At 39.5% G+C, this 22,431-nt stretch overlaps 1 protein-coding gene across 4 annotated transcripts in view; it reads left to right on the forward strand.

The window, feature by feature from the left end:
- Positions 1–22,431, forward strand: part of MBOAT1 (membrane bound glycerophospholipid O-acyltransferase 1) — a 56,960-nt gene that overhangs the window by 10,048 nt on the left and 24,481 nt on the right. The window contains exons 2-4 of one of the 4 annotated variants that reach the window (XM_085540153.1): positions 12,230–12,375; positions 12,905–12,982; positions 16,508–16,629. The exons of 1 other annotated variant lie outside the window; for it this stretch is intronic. In XM_085540153.1, the coding sequence (XP_085396279.1) occupies positions 12,230–12,375; positions 12,905–12,982; positions 16,508–16,629 (346 nt within the window). The remainder of the gene's footprint in view (positions 1–12,229; positions 12,376–12,904; positions 12,983–16,507; positions 16,630–22,431) is intronic. 2 more of the 4 variants (XM_015854751.2, XM_085540151.1) reach the window with 2 other exon arrangements.

Below are 22,431 nucleotides of genomic sequence, written 5' to 3' on the forward strand. Positions count from 1 at the left end.
TTTTTTTTTGTTTTTTTTTTTTTTTTGTTTCCCCTCCTGGTATCACAGCTATCTTTGGAAAAATTCAGTGTTAGAAACCGAAGTTCTGCTGAATTATAAATATAGAAGTATGGGCCCCTGGTGGGGATGTGTAAAAGAGACAGTATGTTTTTAACGAGACAAGGATTTTCTTTTTCTTTAGATGTAGCATAGTGTAAATGAAGTCAGTGAGATATAATTTATAGCAAAGTCCAAGTTTCTCTTTGTTTACTGTTTACATTTCTTACTCACCAATTGACACTTGCTCATGCTGTGTGTTTTCCTGTTAGTTTTTGTTGTGTTTTGGTTGCTAAGTTTGAAAACCAGAGACTTTTTTTGTGTGTGGAGGAGAGCCCCTGGAATTCATTCAGGGCACAATGCTTCAACAAAGCTCTAATGATTTCCAGATAGCTTAGTTTAGTGACAGTTGAGATGTTTGACTTGCAGGAAGTCCTGAATGGTTATTACTTTCAAGTTGCTTGTTTTCAGTAGTGTCCAAATTTGAGCACCTAAATTTAGACATGTTCCTAAGTCCAGCTTCCAGAGATATTTGCTGCAGATGTAAGGTGCTTTAACACAGATGTCACTGAACAGCTGGCTTTGTTCTTGTCATCTTGCATGGTACAAAATTGCTAATTGTGAGCAGAAAAAAGGAAGGGAAGAACAGCCATGACAGGATATTGTAGCTGCACAAGTTTTGTTGGTGGCTTTTCTTCCTGCCACAGTTCTAAAGTGATTAAAAATAAGTCTGCAGCCTGTATAAATGAAGGTCAGATATACTCATTTTATATTAAACACCACAGAGCAGTAAGTTTTCCTTTAAACTGTATTATATTTGGGAAGAACAGTATCTTATGACTGAAATCTCCTGACTGTGAAAGCAGATATGATATATTGTGATTTCCCAGTCAAATAAATGGTTATAATGAGATTATTACAAAAAAAAGGTAGTTCTGCCTATTTTCCCTCCCCCTGTACAAGGTTCTTTTTTCCTCTCTTATGCAGAAACTTGCCACTTCTGCAGTTGCACTGGTTGACTAGACTGAAAATTTACTCTGTACAAATGGTTTACTGTTGGTTTGGTTCCATCTTTCCCATCCCAGGGCAAACACGGAGCACTTGAGCCCACAGATAGTGGCACCGGAGAAGCATGGAAAACTCATTCTGTCTTGGGAGTCCAGAGCTAAGTGGATTCACTGCAGATTTTGCTGGCCCTTATTGATAGCTTCCCCAAACTGCTGGGTATCCACTTCTGTTGTTGAGGGAGATGCGTGCTTGAAGGTAGCTGTGAATATCTACAGTACCTCTTTCAGGAAATGCTGTGGTTATGTAGAGTCACAAGGAGTGTGGTGGTACACTGAGGTCTGTGCCCCACATTTTGCTGGGCTGAACCAAAGGCAGATGAACAATGGTGTGCGTGTGCCTGTATCCTGCAGGAATACTTTTTCTTGAGCTCAACTTAAAATGTTTTCATAGAATAATATAACGCTTAGAATTGGAAGGGAACTTTAATGGTTGTCTGTTCTATCTCCCCTGCCAGGAACTTGGACATCCACAGCTAGATCAGGTTGCTCAGAGCCTAGACAAACCTGGCCTTGAATGTCTCCAGGAATGGGGCATCACCACATCTCTGGGCAACCTGTTCCAGAACTTCACCATCTTCACTGTTAAGAAAAAAAAACAAAACAAAAGCAACTTTATATTGAACCTTTATCCTCTTAAAGTTTGAAACTATGTCCCCTTGTTCTGTCACCACAGACTGTTCAAGAGTCTGTCCCCTTCTTCCTTGGAGCTCCCCTTTAGATACTGAAAGGCGACTATCAGGTCATACTGCAGCCTTCTCTTCTCCAGGCTGAAGAGCCCCAGCTCTCTCAGCCTGTCCTCCTCGTGGGAGATGTGTTCCATCCCATGGATCATGTTTGTGGCCCTTCTCTGGACACACTCCAACAGGTCCATGTCTCTCCAGTACTGAGGCCTCCACATGTAGATGCAGTACTCTGGATGAGGCCTCAGCAGCGTGCAGCAGAGGGGCAGGATCACCTCCCTCATACTGCTGGCCACGCATCTTTTGATGCAGCCCAGGGTACGGTTGGCTTTCTGGGCTGCAGGGGCACATGTCCAGCTAGCTCATGTCCAGCTTGCCATCCACCAGTACTCTCAGGTACTTTTCTGCAGAGCAGTACCCTATTCATTCATCCCCTGGCTTGTATGGATAATGGAAGTTGCTTCAATGCAGTTGCAAGGTCTTGCACTTGTCTTTGTTGGACCTTGTGTAGTTCTCCTGGGCCCAATGCTCAAGCCTATCTATGTCCCTCTGCATCCCATCTAGACTTTTCTTCTGTGATAACCAGCATTTTCCTTTGTTTCTTCTGTAAGCGCTGGTAGGAGTGTTTTGACGATGTGAAATACTCAGGGAGGAGAGCAGGAAGCGTTGAGGTTTGCAGCACCTGCCTGCAGAAGTAGGAAGTAGGCTGTGAGCGATAACAGCCATTACATAAGAGCACTGCTCCCTTAAAACTCTTCCACACATACCTGGTAGTTGACATACTGGCACATTGTTTTCTGAAATCTTTTCCAACTCTATTTCAAGCAATTGAAATGGGCTCTGTGTATTGTGTGCTTCTGAAATCTTTTGTTATTTTAAGACATCTTGTAGTGGTAAAAAAAAAAAAAAAATAGAGCTCCAGGAACTGGGGGTCATTTTGGAAAATCTCACCTCTTCCAACAAAATTGAAGTTCTTTTTCATAGTCTGGAGACTTCTTCCTCCTGTTAATGCATGGAGTAGGCTTTATCTTCCCACATCTGCAATATGCATTTCTATGGCTAAGCTTATTCATCTAGATTATTTTTATGGGTATTAGAAGGACCTGTGTCAGAGTTGTATTTTAAGATTAGATGAACTGCAACCTGGAACTGCCTTTATTCCCCACTAACAATAAAGGAAATTGTGATGGGCCAACTCCAACAACAACATCAGTGTTTGGAAGCATAAATTCTGCTTCTCCCTTGAGTGAAATCCTTTCATGCAGTTTTAAATCATATCTTATGTTTTACGTCGTTTATATGTTAAGTTACTAAGGTCATGATTTAGATCATTTTAATACATGGTGTTCCAGATTTTAGATGAGTAAGGGCCTGATAAATTCTTATGTAATGCCATTGATAGGTCTAGAAGTCTTTGATCAAGACACTTTATTCCAAGGACAATGAGTTCAAATTTAGCACAGTGCTGACAGTTTCTGCAGGGAATGGAGGAATGGGACAGGACAACAACTTTCTTTTTGTTTCAAATATCTCATGAAGTTGGCACTTTTTTTCCCCTTTACAGATGTTTGTTTCTTTCTATCGTATGTATTCACTGAGATATTAAAATAATGTGAACACAACTGCTCAGTTTATTGGTGTGTTCTTCTGAAGATCATGGACACATTTTTCTATAGAAAAGGAACTGAAAATAGAATTGCATAAACATTGCAACAACATAATGGGGCAAGCTATTCTAGATTTGCCAGTTCCTATTCTGGTGAAAGACTACACTGTTTTGGCATTACTTGCTGAGAGAACAGTAATTACTGACTTGCAGGTGATAGTAGCAGAACATCATTGCACATAAATGATCACAACTTCAGCATCTGTTCAACATATAGAGTCGTTATAGTTCAGTGTAAGAGTTGTTTACAGCAAGCTAAAGCTGAATTTGGGACAGGTCCAAGTATTAAATTTATCAGCCGTCAAAACTAAGTGTGTGAATGTGCAACATAGCATGATGATTTAGATTTGACTTGTCAGACTTACTTTTTACTCAGATGTTTTTCTTTTTTGCTTTCTGATGACTCAGGATTTAATCTGTTCTGAAGCTCTGTTTGTATGTCCTGCTAGTGATTATTCTGTTGGTGACTTTGTAGAGGTAATCCAGAAAGAACATCTGTTTCAAGTTTATAGTCTAAATCATGGAAGGATATTTGACCCTGTAAGTAGGGAAAAAGCAGAATTTACCCATGAAAACAGCATGACAGTCCAAAATGCAGTTCATCTGGCATATTCTGCTTTACCAACTCCATATTCAGCATAAGACATCAGCATAAAAGCCATGGCTGTAAGAATTTAGTGCTGCTGAAGAGGCTGGTAGTCTGAAATTGATCATGCATGTACTATCTGTTTCCCAGAGTGCTGTTTGCTTTGCTTCTGCCCCTTCAGAACCTTCCACAGGGCCCCTGTGACACAAATTAGTTGTTTCAGTGTAATAATGGAGATTTGAATTTTCAGTAGCTTTATCAATATTGCTCCTGTGTAAATGAGTTTGTCTCCATGCTGTTTGCAATTCACAGTGCATGGATGAGAACAGAAATTATAAGATCTTGTACATGGTAGTCAATTCTGACTTCTTCCCAAATGCCTGTTTATGCTGACTCTTGGTGCCTTGAGTTCTGTGCAGAGGAGTATCAATGTGACCATCTAGGGGAGCTAGATGTTAGATGAATCCCTTTTCTTCATGGAATCCTGAGACAAAATTGTAGCAATGGGATACCTGACTTGTTTTCAGTGATATTACTCTCCTTTTGGGGGGCATTTATCAGCTAAGCGATCTCTGCAGAGAATATTTGTCCTTAGGATTTATAAAAATAGTCTGGAAGATCAAAATATTTTGAAAAAAATCAGTAAGTATCAGATATCTTTGAAATGATCTGATTAAAGGATATTCCATCTCTCATTCTTAACACACCCACTGCAAATATCACAGTCTGGATGTTATGAAATGCTATCGGAACAGCAGGCCTATTATTCAACATCAAAGTAGAGATGTCTCCAGCAAAGTGAACTTAAACATGTTGTTTGCCTGGTGTCTTTGATTATATGTGCATAACAATCTTTTAAACAGAGAAAATCAAGTTACTGTACCTCTCTAATGCTTGTTTTTTCTTTGCAAGCAAGATACCTTCATGGAAGTTGGGGCTGATTTTTAGTGAGGAGGAATATTTTATTTTGATACCTCCTATTCAAAACAGTACCTCATCTCTGTTGGACTTCACAATCAGTGGTTTGACTTGTGAGGGAGTTGCTGTTGCTGTCAGTAGTTTCTATTAATATGCTTCCTTATGCCTTTCCAAGTACTGAAAGCAGCTGTTTTGTAATCTGTGTTAAGTTAGTGAGCAAAAATACTAGTTTACAAGATAAAAACCTTGTAGTAGCCTCCTAAACTGTTGCTTAGCGGCTTAGTAGGCAGCAGCAAATACTGAGTATCTTGACTGTGGGCTGTGATGTTGTTTTTATATTGTTTGCACACTTGTTGTGTAGCAGATGAATAGTAGATTTAAAGCCTCATTGTCCAATATTGCTAGTAAGCACAAGGCCTGGAATAACATGATAGTTATCTTCACTGTCTATAAATTGAGGGCAGTCTGCATCCTCTGTTGCCTGTTGAAGCTGGCATGGACCTGAATGCCAGCTGGGAATATTCCCACAGCCTGGCTGTGCTATAACACCTTTGCACCTCTATTTGTGAACATGTATGAGTCTGCAACATACCTACTTATGCCCAAAGGCTGTGTGTTGCAGGGGATGCATCAGCACCTTGTCATCAAATAAGTGACAATCTAGTAGTGTATTTTTTATATAGATTTCCATAGTCAATGAGGTGTAGTTCAAATTAGTAGTGTCAATAAGATTTTCACATACAGAGGACCGGCCATTCTGGGTAAAGAACTTAGCTGCCATTTGGAATTGGGAGAGAATGGTTTGGTCTTTTTGTTATGTTCTCCTAGATTTTTGGAAAGTGAGATCAGATTTTCTGTAAGTATAATGGAGGAAAAAAGTAGCAAAGAAAAAGGAAAGTATCTTGGTGGTCAGAACGGAATAGAGGATGTTTATTCCAGATTCTTATAAGGAAAATGTTAAAAGCCCTAAAATAACAGACTATGTGCTTAAGCTTACTTATTTTCTCTTCCTGGAGTGTGATCTAGTAACCCTTAAATGTCTATTACCACTTTGTTAAAGAGGGAGATTTGCAGATACAGGGATTGTGGGATGAGTGGAATGAAACTTCCTGAGGAGACTGACTACCCTGAACTGTGGTGAGCAGTAACCAAGACTTATATTAGTCATGATTTACTACAAGGGTGTAAAGCCGGATTTGGCCTTCTGCCGCATTTTGTGTTTCATGACCCAAGAATTTATAGCTAAGAACAGCACTTTCCATTTTTTCCTTGTAAGACTTCAGGTTTTTTCTTTTGTTGGTTGGGTTGGTTGGTAGGTTCTTTTGTTTGTTTGTTTGTTTTCTTTTAATTCCACAATCAATTTCCAGTATACCAAACTGTCCATCATTTACCAGTCTCCTTCAGAAGGGGAGGTATGCCAGACTGTTATTTCCTATCCCCCTGGGCCTAGTTTGCTCTCACAACAAAAGCAAACATTTGACAATAAACCAAAGTTTGGCGGGTTATTCAGCTGACCAACGGACAAACTTGTGGTTTCCTGTAGTATCGGATATCAGAAAAGAGCGAAGATCTGTGGGTCTTTTTGTAAAAATACAGCTATTTGGGACAAAGAAGCAGACAGTGATTTTCTGCTAAATTAGGTTTTAGTGATATTTCCTGAAGCACTATAGCTAGAGTATCCACTGCCATTTCACAGAATCACATAATCGTAGAGGTTGGAAGGGACCTCAAGAGATGATTGAGTCCAACCCCCCTGCCAAAGCAGGTTCCCTACACCAAGTCGCACCGGTAGGCATCCAAGCAGGACTTGAATATCTCCAGAGAAGGAGTCTATTTATCCTCCAGCACTGGTTCATTTGAAAATCTGCCTATCTGAAGGTCTTTGACAAATGTCTGGAGAATCATGTGGCAACCCAGCATACTCACCGTGCAGAAAATGACACAAAGTTATGGCAGGAGTCCTTGTGATGCCTATGGTCTTGCCCATGGATGTAGTCCCTCCACCAAGTGTTATGAGGTCCAGGCATGCTGGATGCCTAGAAAACAGCCTTGGAGACAAGGCATGCCAACTGGTCAGAGAAGGCCAAGAGGCACAGACACAGCCATCGTTCAGAGAGCAAGAAGAGGCACAGACATAGCCACCGTTCTTTGCTCAGTGACAAGAGGCACAGATACAACCATCATTCAGAGAATGTCATAAGGCACAGACATGACCACTGTTGTTCCAGCAATAGGAGGCACAGTTATGGCCACCATTCAGAGAATAGTATGGGAATTGTGCATGGTTTTCAAGCAGGGGGTGGATGATGGTATGGGACAATATCTGTGTCCTTTCTCTCTGCATGGCAAAGTGGCACACGGAAGCCATCTTCTAGAAAGGGGTCCCCAGTTCCTCTTGAGCCTTTTTGTCTTTCACATGAAGGTATCTGTCAGACCACAGAACCACCATGCCCAATACAGCCATGTTTGGTTACACCCATCAGCTGCTGTCCCTGAGGCCTCTGGGCATCACAATGGCCCCAGCTGTCTGTGTTTTGCCCTTCACTGAGTGGGTGGTCAGGCATTGAAACAAGGTCCTCAGGACAGTGGTTGTGGCAGCAAGCCTTTGCAGTTCAGGAGACATGTGGACAACACTCTCAGACATAGGTTTTAAATATTTTGTCATCCCATGTGTAGGAATGAGTTCAACTAAATGGTTCTTGTTGGTCTCTTTTCTCCTTTAGAAACTCTGTTTCTGGGTATTTTTAACTGATCTACAGCCATCATTGCTCCAGTTGAGCTGAAGCTGTTCCACACTTTAAGCATCTTAAGTTTTGGAGAGATACTTTTGTATTTCAAGGCTCCTTTAAGCTGGCTTAGAATGAGATGTAAGACTTTCATATATTAGCACTGGATACTGCGATGAGGTAGGCTTTATGTCCTCTAAAGTTTTATTACAGGAAATGAATATATCATCTACTTTGTCAATATCATGAGTTCTGATTTCCAGTTTTATTGCATGGATAATGGAAAAAAGGATTGCATAGAAGGTAAAGGTGTTTATTTTCTACTAACAAAGTTGATGTGGAAAGGTTTGGTTGTTTCTGTTGACCACATGTTGAGTATGTGTAATGTGAGGAAAACATGGGTTAAATTATTTATAATGATGAGTTGTTGTCAGAAGTGTTAATTCCCATATAGTTTATTTTCTGCTTCTATATTATTTTTGTTTGGACGCCACTCATTAAAGTTCAGAAGTCCTCAATTTACTGTTTACAAATTGTTTTTAGCAACAGTGAAAATAACCAATAGTGAATAGTATGAACTCTTTCCTATTTGGAAAGGGGAGGAAAGTGTGACTCATAATTTGCTTGTGATCCATTACAAGCTTGCTTAAACTCTCAGGAATAAATTCACTTCAGCACCTTGAATGTGTATAATGGAGAATGCGATGTACTTTAAATGGGATGTGGTAAAGTCATTGTCAAGCAAACAGGCAGTGTTCATGTCCGTATGCAGGTGTATGTGTTACAGTGTTATGTATTAACAACTAAATAGAGATGGTAGTCATGTGGAAAGCTATCACATCATGCTGTTATTCTGTGGGATAATAGATCAGATCCAGTGCTAGGTCCAGTACTTGGTTTTAAATGAGGAATTATACCTTCCAGACAGATTGACTATTCACAGCACTTAGAGTAGAAGGTTAACTATGTTAGTCTTGCAGTAAGCTATGTGCTGTACCTTTCAGGGAGCTCTGTACTGCTAAATTTGATCCTCAGACTGCACCTCGTATAAACCAGAAGTCACGATGGTGCTTTTGTTTTGTGAGTGCAGGTGTCCAGGTGGAGACATACAGAAACTATTCCTCAATGCTCACATTTATTTATTTATATTCCCCAACAGATATCAAATAGCACTTTTATCAGTAGTTGGTATATTGGTTGGCTTTCATCTTGCTTTCTCCAGAAGCATTGTGACTCCCTGGCACACCCTCAGTTTGATTCTGTGTTTCTATTGTATCATGTTTGAAGATCTGGAGCTGGCCTATTTGTGTTAGGCATCCTATTCCGTGCTGTATAAGGAGATGGAGCTACAAACCAAGTGTAGATGATAGCTATTTTGTGGGAGAGAATCCAAAAGAGTATAATAATAATAAAAGTCTGCAAGCCTTAATCATAGACAAAGACAAGCAAATGCAGCATGTTGTATTTTGGGTCATGGCTGCCTGACAGAAAAATACAGACCTGAGGGGGAGAAAACTGCAGAAGGACTTGTGGTTGCTGTAGTTCAGAAGGAAGGGCAAAAGCAAAGCATGTGTGTTCCCAGCTCATGAGTGAGAGTCTTTTCTTCCTGCGTGTGTTGTTTTTTTTTTGTTTTTTTGGTTTTTTTTTGTTTGTTTGTTTGTTTTGGTTTTTTTTGTATCTTGGGTTTCATCTCCTGAGCAATGCACTGGGTGCAGCCCACTCACTTCCCTTCTCACTTCCCTTATGCTGTTGTGGTGTGTCATGTAATGTTCAAACGACATTCAGGGATTATGGTATATTTTTCTGTCTCTGACGATATCACAGTCACTTATGGATCCTGAAGTGTTAAATATCTCTCTCTCTCTTTTTTTTTTTTTTTTAATTTGTATTTTTATTTATTTTAATCAGATCTTGAAAGGCTTATCTTTAGGTGTTGGGTTTTTTTTAATCAGTTCTGTAACTTTTAATGGTATGTTGTAGCCATTCCTCAGCAAGCTGCTTCCTAGCTAAATTCAGTTAAAAATGTAAATAAGTGCTAGTATTCTGAGACAGTTACTGGCTGAATATATTAGGTATGTGATGTTTGGCTGCTCTGGGAAGAAAACCCTGTAACATTGTAAACAGAATGCAATGTAAGGCAAGGGTTTAATTTTGCTTTTATCCTGCTACAGAGTTTTGTCTCGACTCTGACAAAAGCCATGCAAGGAAGAAATTTTCTTGGTGAATTTTCACAACAAAGTGAAGATGTAATAGTGACATGGTTGGTGTACCCCCATAATCCAAGTAGCCCAGGTAGCACCTGCTCTGAGGAAGCAGCAGTACAGGGTAGCAGCAGGGTATGCTCACAAGACTGTAATGCTTTTAGGCACTTCATGTCAGCTTGTGATGAGGTTGCTGTTGCTTGCTTTCTGCTGCTGCTGTATTTACCTGTCATGTAAACTACATAAATGCTGACATGAGCCTGCCTGCAATGGAAACTCACACTGAACTTAGCGGCACATATGAACCTCTGAATCCCAGCATCTTTAACATCTCAGACTGAATGTGCAACAAGTAGATGAAAACAAAAAAGAAGACGTTGCTTATCTTGGTGTTGTTTTCATGGTGTAAAGCTTCCGTGAACAATATTGCACAGAAAGAAATATTGCCTTTTAAACAGTTGGCCATATCATGTTTCTTGGACTGTTTGGTCTTTCTTTCTCTATAATGAATCAGAGGGCCTCTGTATGCCATGAAGCTGAGCTTCCCTGAATGTACTAGTATAACCATAAGTGGGAGCATGTTGCAGCAAACTTAAGGTTCACCGAGTTTTCATTTGGATGCATCCATCAATCTTGGAAACTTACATGGATAGGATTCAGTCAGAGCAACCCTGTAGAAGATGCCCTTGTTTCAGCCATTTTTCTCTGGAAGGGGAAGTTTGAAGATTTGCTGTTTTGGATGTATGGTATTGCAATGGACCAGATGCAAGTTTGGAATTTGCGCCACAGCATTTTGGTTTAGTGAGACCAGTGTCATTTTGTTTTCTTGTTTTCAGTGTAAGACTTAAAAAGTAAGAACTGTAGCATTCAAGTAAGATATGAAGTGCTGTCATGATAAGACACGCCCAATTCCTTAATTCAGTTATAGATCTGTCTTCTGTTTGGAGGATAAATCTATCTTCTGTTTGGAGATGCTGGAGATTTACAAAAACAGTTAATAAATAGATGTTGTTTCTGCTACAAAGTAAGAAAACTAAGTGAATCCAAGTGTTTGAATAATTACATTATTGTATTGAGTTGCTGAATTTCCTCTGTTTCAGTGATGCAGGTGGTAATGTAGCCAGCAAACCTTTTAATGAAAGCATTTGATTTAACAGCACCATGTTGGTTATTGCTTACCATAATAGAACAATCTGGGGGCTGCACTGTCTTATTAAACATATTGTAAATGTTTTTGACAAAAATCTGGTTGAATCCAACAAGCTCTGGGCAGCTGGCATGTCAGAGCATTTCCAACTGTGATATATCATCCTGTCCTGAGCTGAAATCCTTGGATAATCATCTAATCCAAGTGATTGCTAAAATGTTGCAGCTTATTTAGTTTTGCTCATTCTAGGATGACATGCCGATGGAAAGCTCAGAATGAATTTAAAATAAAAAGACTGTTGCTGAATAAATGAATTTAACCCCATCTGTCTAGGGCCCAGGCTGAAGTTGTAGATGTGGTATCCAAGTCCTCTGCTTCTCTTTTAGGGACTGCTCCTGAGCTCTTCCTTTACTTCTTGTGACTTTTGCTGAAGCTGTCAAAGTGAAGGTGACTGGAACAAAACAGCTTGGTGTCAGCATTACTCAGAGGACACTACAGCTTTTGCTTGTCCTTGTGCCTGACAGGAACTGTTTGTCCTCTATGTGTTCCTGTCCTGTTGCTCCTACTGCCATCATTAGCTCTTTACAACTGCTTCCTAGGCACATCAGAGACTTGCAGCAGCAGCTGAACAATTAAGAAGCATTTTACTAAAGCTATCTGCGTGGTAGATCAAGGTTTTTGGTTTTGGTTTTGGATTTTTTTGCATTCTTGAATTTGGGGGGGGGGGGGGGGGGGGGGGGGGGGAATGGCACATTGAAAAGCCTCCTTGGAGGATGCTGTGCTGTGGAACTTTTCAGCTAGCTAACAAAGCTGTCCAGATACTGCTTGCAGAAGTGTTTCACATCAGATCTGTTGATGTGGCTGGGTTTTGGGGTCTGCTTTCTGGCCTCTGCCTTGCACCAGAAAGAGAGGAGTGGGTGTCCTCTGTACCTGGACTGTGCTGGTAACTGAGCTGCAGCTTGCTCTTGCTTTTCTCTGAGTTTTCAGATGGCTGTGCTTTTGTTTATTCTCTTCTTTTGTCAAGGAGAGTTATCGCTTGGGCTCACAAATGAGAATTTGGAGAAACAAACAAGAGATTAATTTCTCTCACTTTTCCCCTTTCCTAGCTCTGTTCTTTGTTCTGAGAATGGAGAGACTCCTCTTCCTTCCTTCACCTTCAAGAATTACAAGTTTTTCTGTTGTTGTTGTTTTGTGTTTTACAGATAAATTTTGTAGCCTGTCAACTATTTGCCCTTTTGGCTGCCTTTTGGTTTCGTATTTACTTGGGTCCCAGTCATGCCAGCTCTGCAGTTCGCCATGCATTTGCCACCCTCTTTGGAATATACTTTGCTGTCTTCTGCTTTGGGTGGTGAGTATTTAATCACTAGGCAGGCAAGACTTGGGTAATTTTTTTTTTTAACTTCATATCAAGTTTTCTGGGTTGTCTTTTTAGTCTCAAGACCCTCTTAATTTTGCAGTCCTTTTGGAAAAAAAGTGACAAAGTTTATACCAGCATAACCACTCTGAGCCTACTAAGTAAAATGAGCCACAAAAGCATTTGTAAGTGAGACATTTAATCTGTGATATATTTGTTCTGGCAGGTAGTCACACCAGTTTGTTGTGAAGACAGCTCTTTTGGAAAAGAGGCATCCAGTTTGAATGAGCACTTTAAGCTAGGCTGCCCTTTCTCTGAATGAAACACACTGACAACATCTTGTCAGTATGAGTTAATCTATATTGTGTATTCAGGCTATAAAAATGTCATTGTGATAATCCATGTTTTCTGATACAGCATTGCATTTATGCCATTCTCATAAGAAACTGTTCCTTCACTCTGAACTGCCAGCCCCTCCAGGTCATGTAGAAATTATCTAAATATTCACTTTGTTGTCTTCAAGGTATTCCATTCATCTTTTTGTCCTGGTGCTGATGAATTATGGCATTATGAATTTGGCGAGTATTCCCAACATCCACAGGTGAGCACATGTGGTAGCGATACTGGAACCGCCCCTCTGGTCTCCTTTCACTGAGGAATACGTGGTGTTTTTCTTTCAGTACCGCTTTATCTTCTTCACTACCTTTCTTTCCAAGTTACTTGCACAAGCTTTGTTCTTTCAGTTACAGAAGCAGCTGTAATCTTTGTGGTTTTTGCATTGGTACATTGCATTTCTCTATGAAATTCTTGGCTCCAGAAGTAGGCTTTTGTGGGCTTAGTAATTTATGCCCAAGCTTCTCTCTCTCTCTTTTTTTTTTTTTTTTTTTTTAACTTAATGAAGTCATATTCTCCTTAGTAGTGTGTCCTTGAGGATTGCTTTCAATAATCCTTTTTAATGTGTTCTTCCCCTTGCTGCTTGGCCTTTAGGTATTTTCCACTTATTCTTGAATTAAGTAGTTCAGTTAAGGTCACTGTGGCAACTTAACTTAGTGATCTGTGAAATAAGTCTTGCTTTAGGTACTGGACTTGGAACTTGAAAAAGTAGGAAGTGTCACATATGTTATTACTTTGGAGCAGAAGCTTACAGCATCACCATGAGAAGTTCCCAACCATGGGATCTTTTTGTGTTTTTTTTTCCCCCTATATATATATGTCTTGGAGAAAGATACCCATGACACACAAAGGGCTTTGTCAAGTGAGTGCTTTCCTAGCTGAAAGATGAAAAGCACTCTCATAAAAATGAAAAATACATGGAATTTACATCTTCTTCTTCCACTGTGTTAGGGGAAGTTGGTGTGAAAGAACTCTGATCAGTCATTTAGTATTCTCATGGGGGTCTCTGTTAAGAGTTCAGCAAGTAGGAGTTTTTAAAATTGTGTAGGTGGGCTTATTTATTCCCCATTGACCTACATGACAGGGAAATTTTATTTTTGAAACTTCCACTTTACAGCAGACTTGAGGGATCAGGTTGTAGTTCTTCCTACTTTACTTCTACGTTGGCATCCCTAAGATTATACAATTCGTAATGTGATTTGGTTTGGGTGCATAGCTATTTCTGCAGCTACTAATGGCTGCAGCATGGTGAATTTACATCAGTCTGAACTGTGGATCTGAAGCCCTTCCTACACTTGTCTTCAGGGCCAGGACTGTCTGAGCATCTAATGCTCTGATCTCCCCTTCTTCTCTAGTGCTTCCTGAGGTAGCTCCTCCCTGATATCCAAATGAAAACCGTCCATTATAAACTCATCTAGGATTGCTTAGAAGTGTGAACCACAGGCAACAAGTTTGTCCTACAGCAGTCAATAGCATTTTGCACCAGGATAATAATGAAGCAGATCTTGTTACTGGCCACCCAGCTGTATATAAAAGCAAAGCCTACAAGTCCAGAGATAATTAATATCTTTTTAAATGCAGTTGGGCTATGTTTGTGAAAGAAATATCATCTAGAGGCTGTAAGGGAAAGGTGCTTAAAGTGTGTAATATTTGTTTCCCAGTCATTGTACCTGCCCATCCTTCGTAGAAATGCAGGTGTAACTCATTTACATGAAACAAATGAACTGTAGGAACTACATTACAGAAGTAATCATCCATTGTTTAAGTCTTCTTAGACAAGTAAGTGTGGTTGTAAGGAAACAGGCTTGATTTCAACAGGAAACCTCCTTGCTCTTATTGTTTAACCAGTTAGTCATAATGGGAGAAACACCTGTATGTTGCAACACAGATCAAGCCAGTTGGTATAATGTCACCCACTAATACAAGATAGTCATGTGTGTTCTAGAATTGATGTGAATAAGTCAGTCAACATGCCGAAAAACCTCAGGAGGCCTGGGAAGAATGGGTTATTTTACTGTATTTCACTAGATGTGAAGTACATGTCAGTATTTATTTTAGCAAAATTACAGCATATTTAAGATGCATGAGAATAATAAGTTTAAAAAATTCAAGTGTAGTGACTAGATTGTTGCGTAGAGGTCCACTAAGAACACTGGGACCTTTGTATTGGGAGTCCAAGAACTGGTTCTTTTCCCTCCCCAAAATGCGGGTGTAAGTGAACAAAGGAAATAAAAGCAACAACATAGTTTAATGTGCATGCTCCTATCCCTGGTTATTTTCAGCTAGTTTGCTCTCTGGTGAAGCTACCAGCCTTCAAGACTTGTAAGTTGAAAAATTAATCCAGCATTGGAAATGCTCCAAGCTGCAACAGCAATTCACTATTGTCTCCACCTGGTCATTGCTCCCCTTTCAGTCTTTTCACTTGAGCATCAAGGCTTATTTTAAACACTTCATCCCATTTATCACAGTTACATGTTTCACCTGGGTGACCTGCCATTCTCAGTTGATGAAAGGGAGCCTAAGGAACTGGATTGGATGCCTGACTGAGGTAAAGTAAGACAGATTCTGCTTGGAATCTCCTGAAGAAGCTGTCATGTCCCTTCAGTCTGCCTTTCAGACAGCTGTTTGCTTCAGCCATGTGAACTGCAGATTGTCTTGTGATCCTTGTCTTCAAATCCATCACTGTCACTCACACTGCAGTTTATTAGTCCCCAGGGAGGAAAAGCTTATTTCATTTATAGCCAGCCATGATATGAGGAAGGCATGTCTAGTTTTCAGCCAGCTGACTGTTGCTGTTGTTTTATTTTGCCTTTAGTTCCCTTCTCTGATCCAACTTATTCTGGGCATTTTTTTTTTTTTGCATGTAGCTGGCTTCTGATGTAAGGGATGCTAACTGGTGTGGTCCTGACCCATCTCAAGCTCATGGAATGTAAGCCTTTCAGCTTACACCTTTGTACTGTCTAGTTTACTTCACTTGTCAGTCTTTCCAAGTGTCCATTCACTTATCTCTTCAGTATCTTCTTTCTTGCTTGGGTATATGCAGGGAGAAATTAATTATGGGAAAGGCTGCATCTGTCACACCTGGATGCTGCAATGTTCAACTCTTATAATGGAAAATGTCATCTTCTTCTCCTGCCTAACAATTCTGTGGTCATCCTGAAAAATTGAGAGTGAATTTGTCAAGCTTAAGTAACTGCTTCTTCTGGAAAATGGCATAATTCAGCAGTTGGAGCTGAAAACATCAGGCTATGTGTCATTACCTAGTTTTACACATAATCAGAAAAGGGAAACATCTCAAATATTTTGATTTCTAGTGGATCAGGAAGAGTCGTATGTGTAAACAAAGGACATTTATAGGTAGAAAAAGGTAATGGTAACTTCAGCTACACATACACAGCATAACTGGGTGCAAAATGCCTGAGTGAGATTAATTTCAAATAGTATGTGGGAGAGGGAACTCTGAAATTGAAATGCTTGGAATTATCACTTTTTATTTTATTTATTTATTTATTAACAGTGCAAGGAGTAATGCTTCAGTTGCATTTAAATTCTCATAAATCCTGGTAGAACTTAGATTTTTGCCAGATCTTGTCACATTGATTCAGACTTGTGAATAATGTTGTTTGCAAAGATCAAACCATGACCCTAAACAAGCCCAAACCCAATTTGAGTGATTCCATTTCTTGTTGGTACTTGTGTCAGTAACTATGTATTCTGTATCTTATGTTTTTAGGTACTCCTTTGTTGTAGCTATGGGATACCTCACCTTGTGCCACATAAGCCGAATATACATATTTCATTATGGTATTCTGACTACAGATTTTTCTGGGTGAGTGAGTCTGCAGGCTGTGTCCTGTATAAATTAATATTAGTTGAATTACATTTTAAGAATAATGCTTATATTATCTGAGGGGACCTGCAATTTTGTTTGCCTTCTGAGAGGTGGGCTGGGCATCCCATCTTCCCAGGCACCTCCATTGGCTCCAAGTCATCCCTTTTCCCTTTCCTATTTATCTCAGAGGGTTCTTGGGGCAGCTGGATTCCTCTGTAGTCTGATGGGGAAAGTTTCCTATCAAAGGGCTGCAGCTGGTGGGAAGGGGGTTGGGGGCAAGTGTCTGGGGGAGCTGGGGTGTGAGTGAGGAGTGCAGACAGGCGTGCAGTCAGCTAGTGTTGTGGGCTCTGTTGTCATGGCAGGTTATGGCTGTTGTTAAATAGCTCAGCTTCTTGTGGGCACTGCATTTCTGTGGAATGGTGTTGTTCACAGAAACTCTAGGCTCTCTACATTTGATTTTGTGGAAATGGTTGAGAATGCTTTGCAGAAATATAGACAGATAATGTTATATATTTTGTTTATGAGAGGAAGGCATATTTTTTGTGTTATTTAAAAGGTATGCTAATTCATATTCCATTTGTTTAATCGAGTGTCTGAACAGAAGAATTACGAACATACCATGAAAAACCTCTGTAAACTGGCAGTCAGTTATTGACTCCTATTTCAGTCCTCTGTCTTCTTACAGGCATAAAGTAAGAAAGAGTGTGTGTGTGTCTCTGTGAGGTAATGGAGGGTTCAAGCATTTAATTGCACTTCTAAAAAAAATAAATGAATGTTCTTTGAGGACTTCAGAGTTTTTTATTGGAGAATGGGGCAGAAAAGAGAACTCACATTTAGAGAAATTTAGTTCTCTGATTTTTCTGTGATTCTCTTAATACACAAAAGCATGTCCTGAATGAGCATGGCATACCAAGAAGCCTATAAATGGGACTGGAATGTTATAGCTCTATGTGTATTAGACAGAGGAAGAAATGTGAGAGAGCGTGCTTTTCTGAATAGCGTTCAGAATGTACTGTGAGGCGTATTAGCTGTCTCTGTCTGAGAACATCCAGCTGAGATTGGGGGTGGAAGAAGAGGAATGGTGGTTGTTTTATAGACTAGGTAGCAGTTTCTGCTCCCTTGGTGAAAAAGGAGCTGTGTATCTAATGATGAGCTTGAGAATAATAGTACTGAAAGATTAATACTTGAACTTACTCTATTATTTATTTTTGTCCTGATATTTAAGATATGGACCAATTCCTAAACTTCAGTCCAACATAAAACTGTCAAAGAGGAAACAACTGGATAATGTAATACAGAGAGCAACTAATCTTTATGGTATTTTTAAAAACGAAGACTAAATAAAGCTATTGTAATAGTATTAAGAAAAGCTCAGCATCCAAAGTGTTTAAACTGAGATCAGTGTCATAAATCTGTCTTACAGCCTGTTTTCCTCAGCTATGAATAATACATGCCCACTGAGGCTTTGTGAAAATGTCTAAAGAGATGTTATGACTGGAAGAGACAAAATCATAGAGTCAGAGAATGACTTGAGTTGGAATAGATCTTACAGACCATTCAGTTCCAAACCATCATGCCATGGGTAGGATTACCAGTCACTAGGTCAGGCTACCCTGGTCCCTATCCAGCTTGGCTTTGAGCACCTCTAGGGATGGGGCATCCACAGCTTCTCTGGGAAACCTGTTCTAGTGCCTCACCACCCTCTGAACAGAGAATTTTTCTCCTAACATCTGATCTGCATCTCCCCCTCTTTTAGTTTAAAACTGTTTTGCTATCAGACCATGAACAAAATTAGTTTCCATCCTGTTTGTATTTGCCCTTTCAGTACAGAAAGTCCACAATGAGGTCTCTTGAAAGCCTCTTCTCCAAGCTAATTCTCATAGACATCAGTTTTGCTATGTATCTACAAAAACGGAACCTCCTCCTCCTCATTCTCCCTTGTTTGGTGGTTCCACATATGACACAGAAGGGAACCATTCCAATATGCTTCTGGTTAAGACAGTGTCCTTAAATCTTTTCTCAAGACTTCACAAACTACCAAAACAGAATCCATGTAGTGATGTCCACCTCCCTTCAACCTCCCATCCTTTTCATTGAACACAGCTGAGGAGATACTGAAGAAACAAACCACTGGATTTAGGGGAATCTTTAGAGTGAACAAAAAGCCTGTCATCTGCTGACTTGTATTTGAGATCTCAGTATTCCATAAGCCTATGATAATATGCCATTACAAAAAGGCAGTTTAAATCACAAAGGCATGTAACCTGTTCTGGTGTCATCAGCTCTTTCCAGTGTTGATTTCCTGAAGCAGAGACATGTCAGACATTAAATAGATATTTTTTATGGGTGTTGGAAGGGACCTCTGGAGGTCTAGTCCAACTCCCCTGCTGAAGCAAATTCCCTAGTGTAGGTTACAAAGGAAAGTGTCCACACAGGTTTTGAATATCTCCAGAGAAGGAGATTCTGCATCCTCTCTGGGCAGCTTGCTCCAGTGCTCTGTAACCAGCAAAGAAGTTTTTCCTCATGTTTTTATGGATCATCTGTGTTCATGTTTGTGCCTATTGCCTATTGTTCTCTCACTGGGCACTACTGGGAAGAGTTTAGCCACATCCACTTCAATCCTGTCCTTTAGATATTTATAAGCATTGATAAGATTTCCCCCCCCACTCCCCCTCAGTCTTCTCCAGACTGAAGAGTCCCAGGTCACTAAGCCTTTCCTCATAAGGGAGGTGCTTTAGACCCTTAATTTTCTTTGTGGCATAGCTCATTTGCTCTTGTGACCTACTCTGTGCCCTTAAACAGTGCACAAAAGTGCATGCATAACCCCTGCTATGTGTGTTAGTAAATGTATTTTTTGGTTCCTTACTAATGGTTGTACTATTTGTTTGGGATTCCATATTCCTTTTTGAGAACACAGCTTTTAAAGTACATGGAGAGGTGGACAGAGAGCAAGGTAATGTTTGAGTCATGTCTTAAGTAAACAAAAATGAAAGATCAAGATGTGACTCATCACTTCAAGTTTAAGTAGTAAGGAAACTTGTTCTGTACTGGTGACTGTTTAATACTTCTAAGTCCTGGCAACAGCATGTTTGTTCGCTAACAATCAAGACTATGCTCAAGCTAATCGTAGCAACTTCTTGTTTTGAGTTTTCATGTGTTTCACTGTACTTAGATGAAAAGCTCACTTGTTTTAAACTACATTATGGGGAATAGTGATAAATCCCAATTTGTTACACTTAAATTTGGATTATATAAGGATATATATTTGTATATTGTAATTGTGTTTCTTTAATTTATGTTATCTCAAAAAATGTGGTGACATAACTTTTTATCTCAGTGAAAGTTCAATTCCTTTTTTTTTTCTTTCTTTACTTTACACTTATTGTATAATAACTGAACTCTCTGCTTCCCCCATAATTCAAATCAATCTTTGGGAGAAACATGCATATTTCATTTTGCTTTGTTTGCTTGGCATTAATACATTGTACCTAGAAAAACCAAATCCTAACTCTTTTTCTCCTATTTCTTCTTTATGCTAAGAGGATTATGCTGGTAAGTTGCCTGGTTTCTATACAGTGTTATAAAAACAGTAATAACAACATACATTTTTGTTCTTTGTGTCAAGGCTTCAGACCAAGTATAGTAATGTTATGGTGTTAGGGAAAAATGAGTTTAAAATCAAGGGATTTTGGTCAGGATTTTTGAAAATTACGAATGGATATGTTTCCAGTCTAGCAAGCTTTCTGAACAAATACCACATGCATATGATCATCTGGACATAATTCAGGGTAGCTCCTTATCCATGTGAAGTTCTATGTCTGCTTTAATCCTTTGCTTGATTAAGACCATAAAGCATTTTGGTTTCATCTTTAAATTTGTGCTTCATGTGAGCAAAATTTCATAATATTGCAGAAAACAGGCATAGATCTAATCTATTTCCTAAAGCCATGTTGAACCACAGTGCAGAAATGCTACTCGATCCTCTGGATTTAGTTTTGTTGGTTTGTTTGTTCTTCTTAAAACATGTGCAGTGCAGTACATTGTTTGTGGTGTATGATCCAGAAGCTCTGGATGACCTTGGTTAGGTCAAGTATCCAGTGGCAGTATAGCAGAACAAATGCAGGGTGAGCAGTGAAGTTTGGGGATGGTTTCTGCTATTACAACTACTAGTAAAGGTAGTTGTTTCGTTAAAGGGCTATTCTGGTTTCTCTGCTTGCTCACTGCTTGGCTGCTCTGCCAGGCTTTTTGTGCTCTTGAAACCACTTTGAGATGTCTTACCATTGATTACACAGAAGTCCTGAAAGAGCCACACATGACAAGTAGCAGTTAGCCAAGATTTGAGTTGTCAGTCAACACAATAGAACTCCATGTATCTAGTATTCCCTGGGATATGTCTCCAGAAACAAATGATCTTTTAAGCCAAATATTTCTATCATGAAAGTGTTAAAAAAAAAAAAACAAACCAAAACATTTGGATGCTTTCACCAAAAAAAAAAACCAAAACAAAAACAACAACCTACATGAAGCAAACTGGGAATGGAGGACTAGGCATGAGTATATACAGTCAAATGTTTCCCCTCTGTGTGTGCTTCAGTCATTTTTTTTTGTTGAAAGGGGAAATCTGACCTTGTTGCCAGTGAGGCTGTTGTGTCCCTGTCTCAGCGATCCCTCTGCCAGCACAGTTAATATCACAGCAGAGTGTGACTATATGAGCTCCTCGTACTGCTTTCCAGGCTAAAGAGATAAACCTGAAAGAAATGTTTTCTGACTTTTTTGTTGCAGTGATCCCTTATACTCCACCTACTCACTTAGTGAAATCAGGTCAGTGGAAACTATTTGTAGCTCTGGTGTGCCAGACTTCTCCATGGGATTACCTAAGGTCAGGCAGTCTCTGTTTGGTTCATAAGCACTGAGGTTTGCCTAGCACAGAATCCAGTTTCTGATATGGGGAAGATCCCCATAACAGGCAACAAGCTGATGCTGGCATCCTTAGTTCCATTGGTCTGTGTTGCTGAGCATATTTATTCTGCTGGGACAAGTCATGTTTGAAAATGACATGAACTGGCATGTTTTCATTTGGAAGATTTAATTAGGGGAGCAAAACCCTTTGTCCTTATTCAGTATTCTGTAAAGTGTTGCATCTTTGTCTTGTTTTTCAAGACATCTGAACTTAAGTGCGAGAAGAGATTTTTTATTTGTTGAAATATTCCATACTAATAATGTACTATATAAAATTCACTGAAAATTATATTACTATTTCATATTGAATTCCTGAGAATTTTTTAAATAAAAGTTGGCCAGTATGGTTCGTGTATGGGAGGTGCAATACAGCTACAATTTGTTATTAAACTGTTAGTCAGTGTGTAAAGCACAGAGGAAAAAAATCACAAAAAAATCACAAAAAATGTAATTCTATATGTCTGTGCTAGTTTGTGACTGTAGTGTTTAGTAATACAGGTGAAAAAAAGGAGGATGTGCATTTATACAACATAGGAAGTAGCTGCAAATCAACTGGAAGTTGTTCTCATATAGAATCATAGAATTACTCAAGTTGCAAAAGACCTCAAAGATCATCAAGTCCAACCGCGTATGATGGGGTTCAACTGTTTTGGGCTTCTTAAACACATAGTTTATTTCAAACGCTCTGCTCCTGAGGGTAGTTCTTCATGCTTTATCTGTAAATGCAAGTAGTTCTATCTATAAATAGAAGCAGGTAGACCGTCTTCGAAAATTTGTTTAAATATTTCATTAAGTTTTAACATTTTGACCCAACAATTAGTCCCACTCTCAATATCTCATGCACTTCTCTCAGAATCTGGGAGTAA

The sequence above is a fragment of the Coturnix japonica genome, chromosome 2, assembly GCF_054131305.1.
Source record: "Coturnix japonica strain WE chromosome 2, WE-NBRP24, whole genome shotgun sequence".
Classification (NCBI taxonomy): domain Eukaryota; kingdom Metazoa; phylum Chordata; class Aves; order Galliformes; family Phasianidae; genus Coturnix; species Coturnix japonica.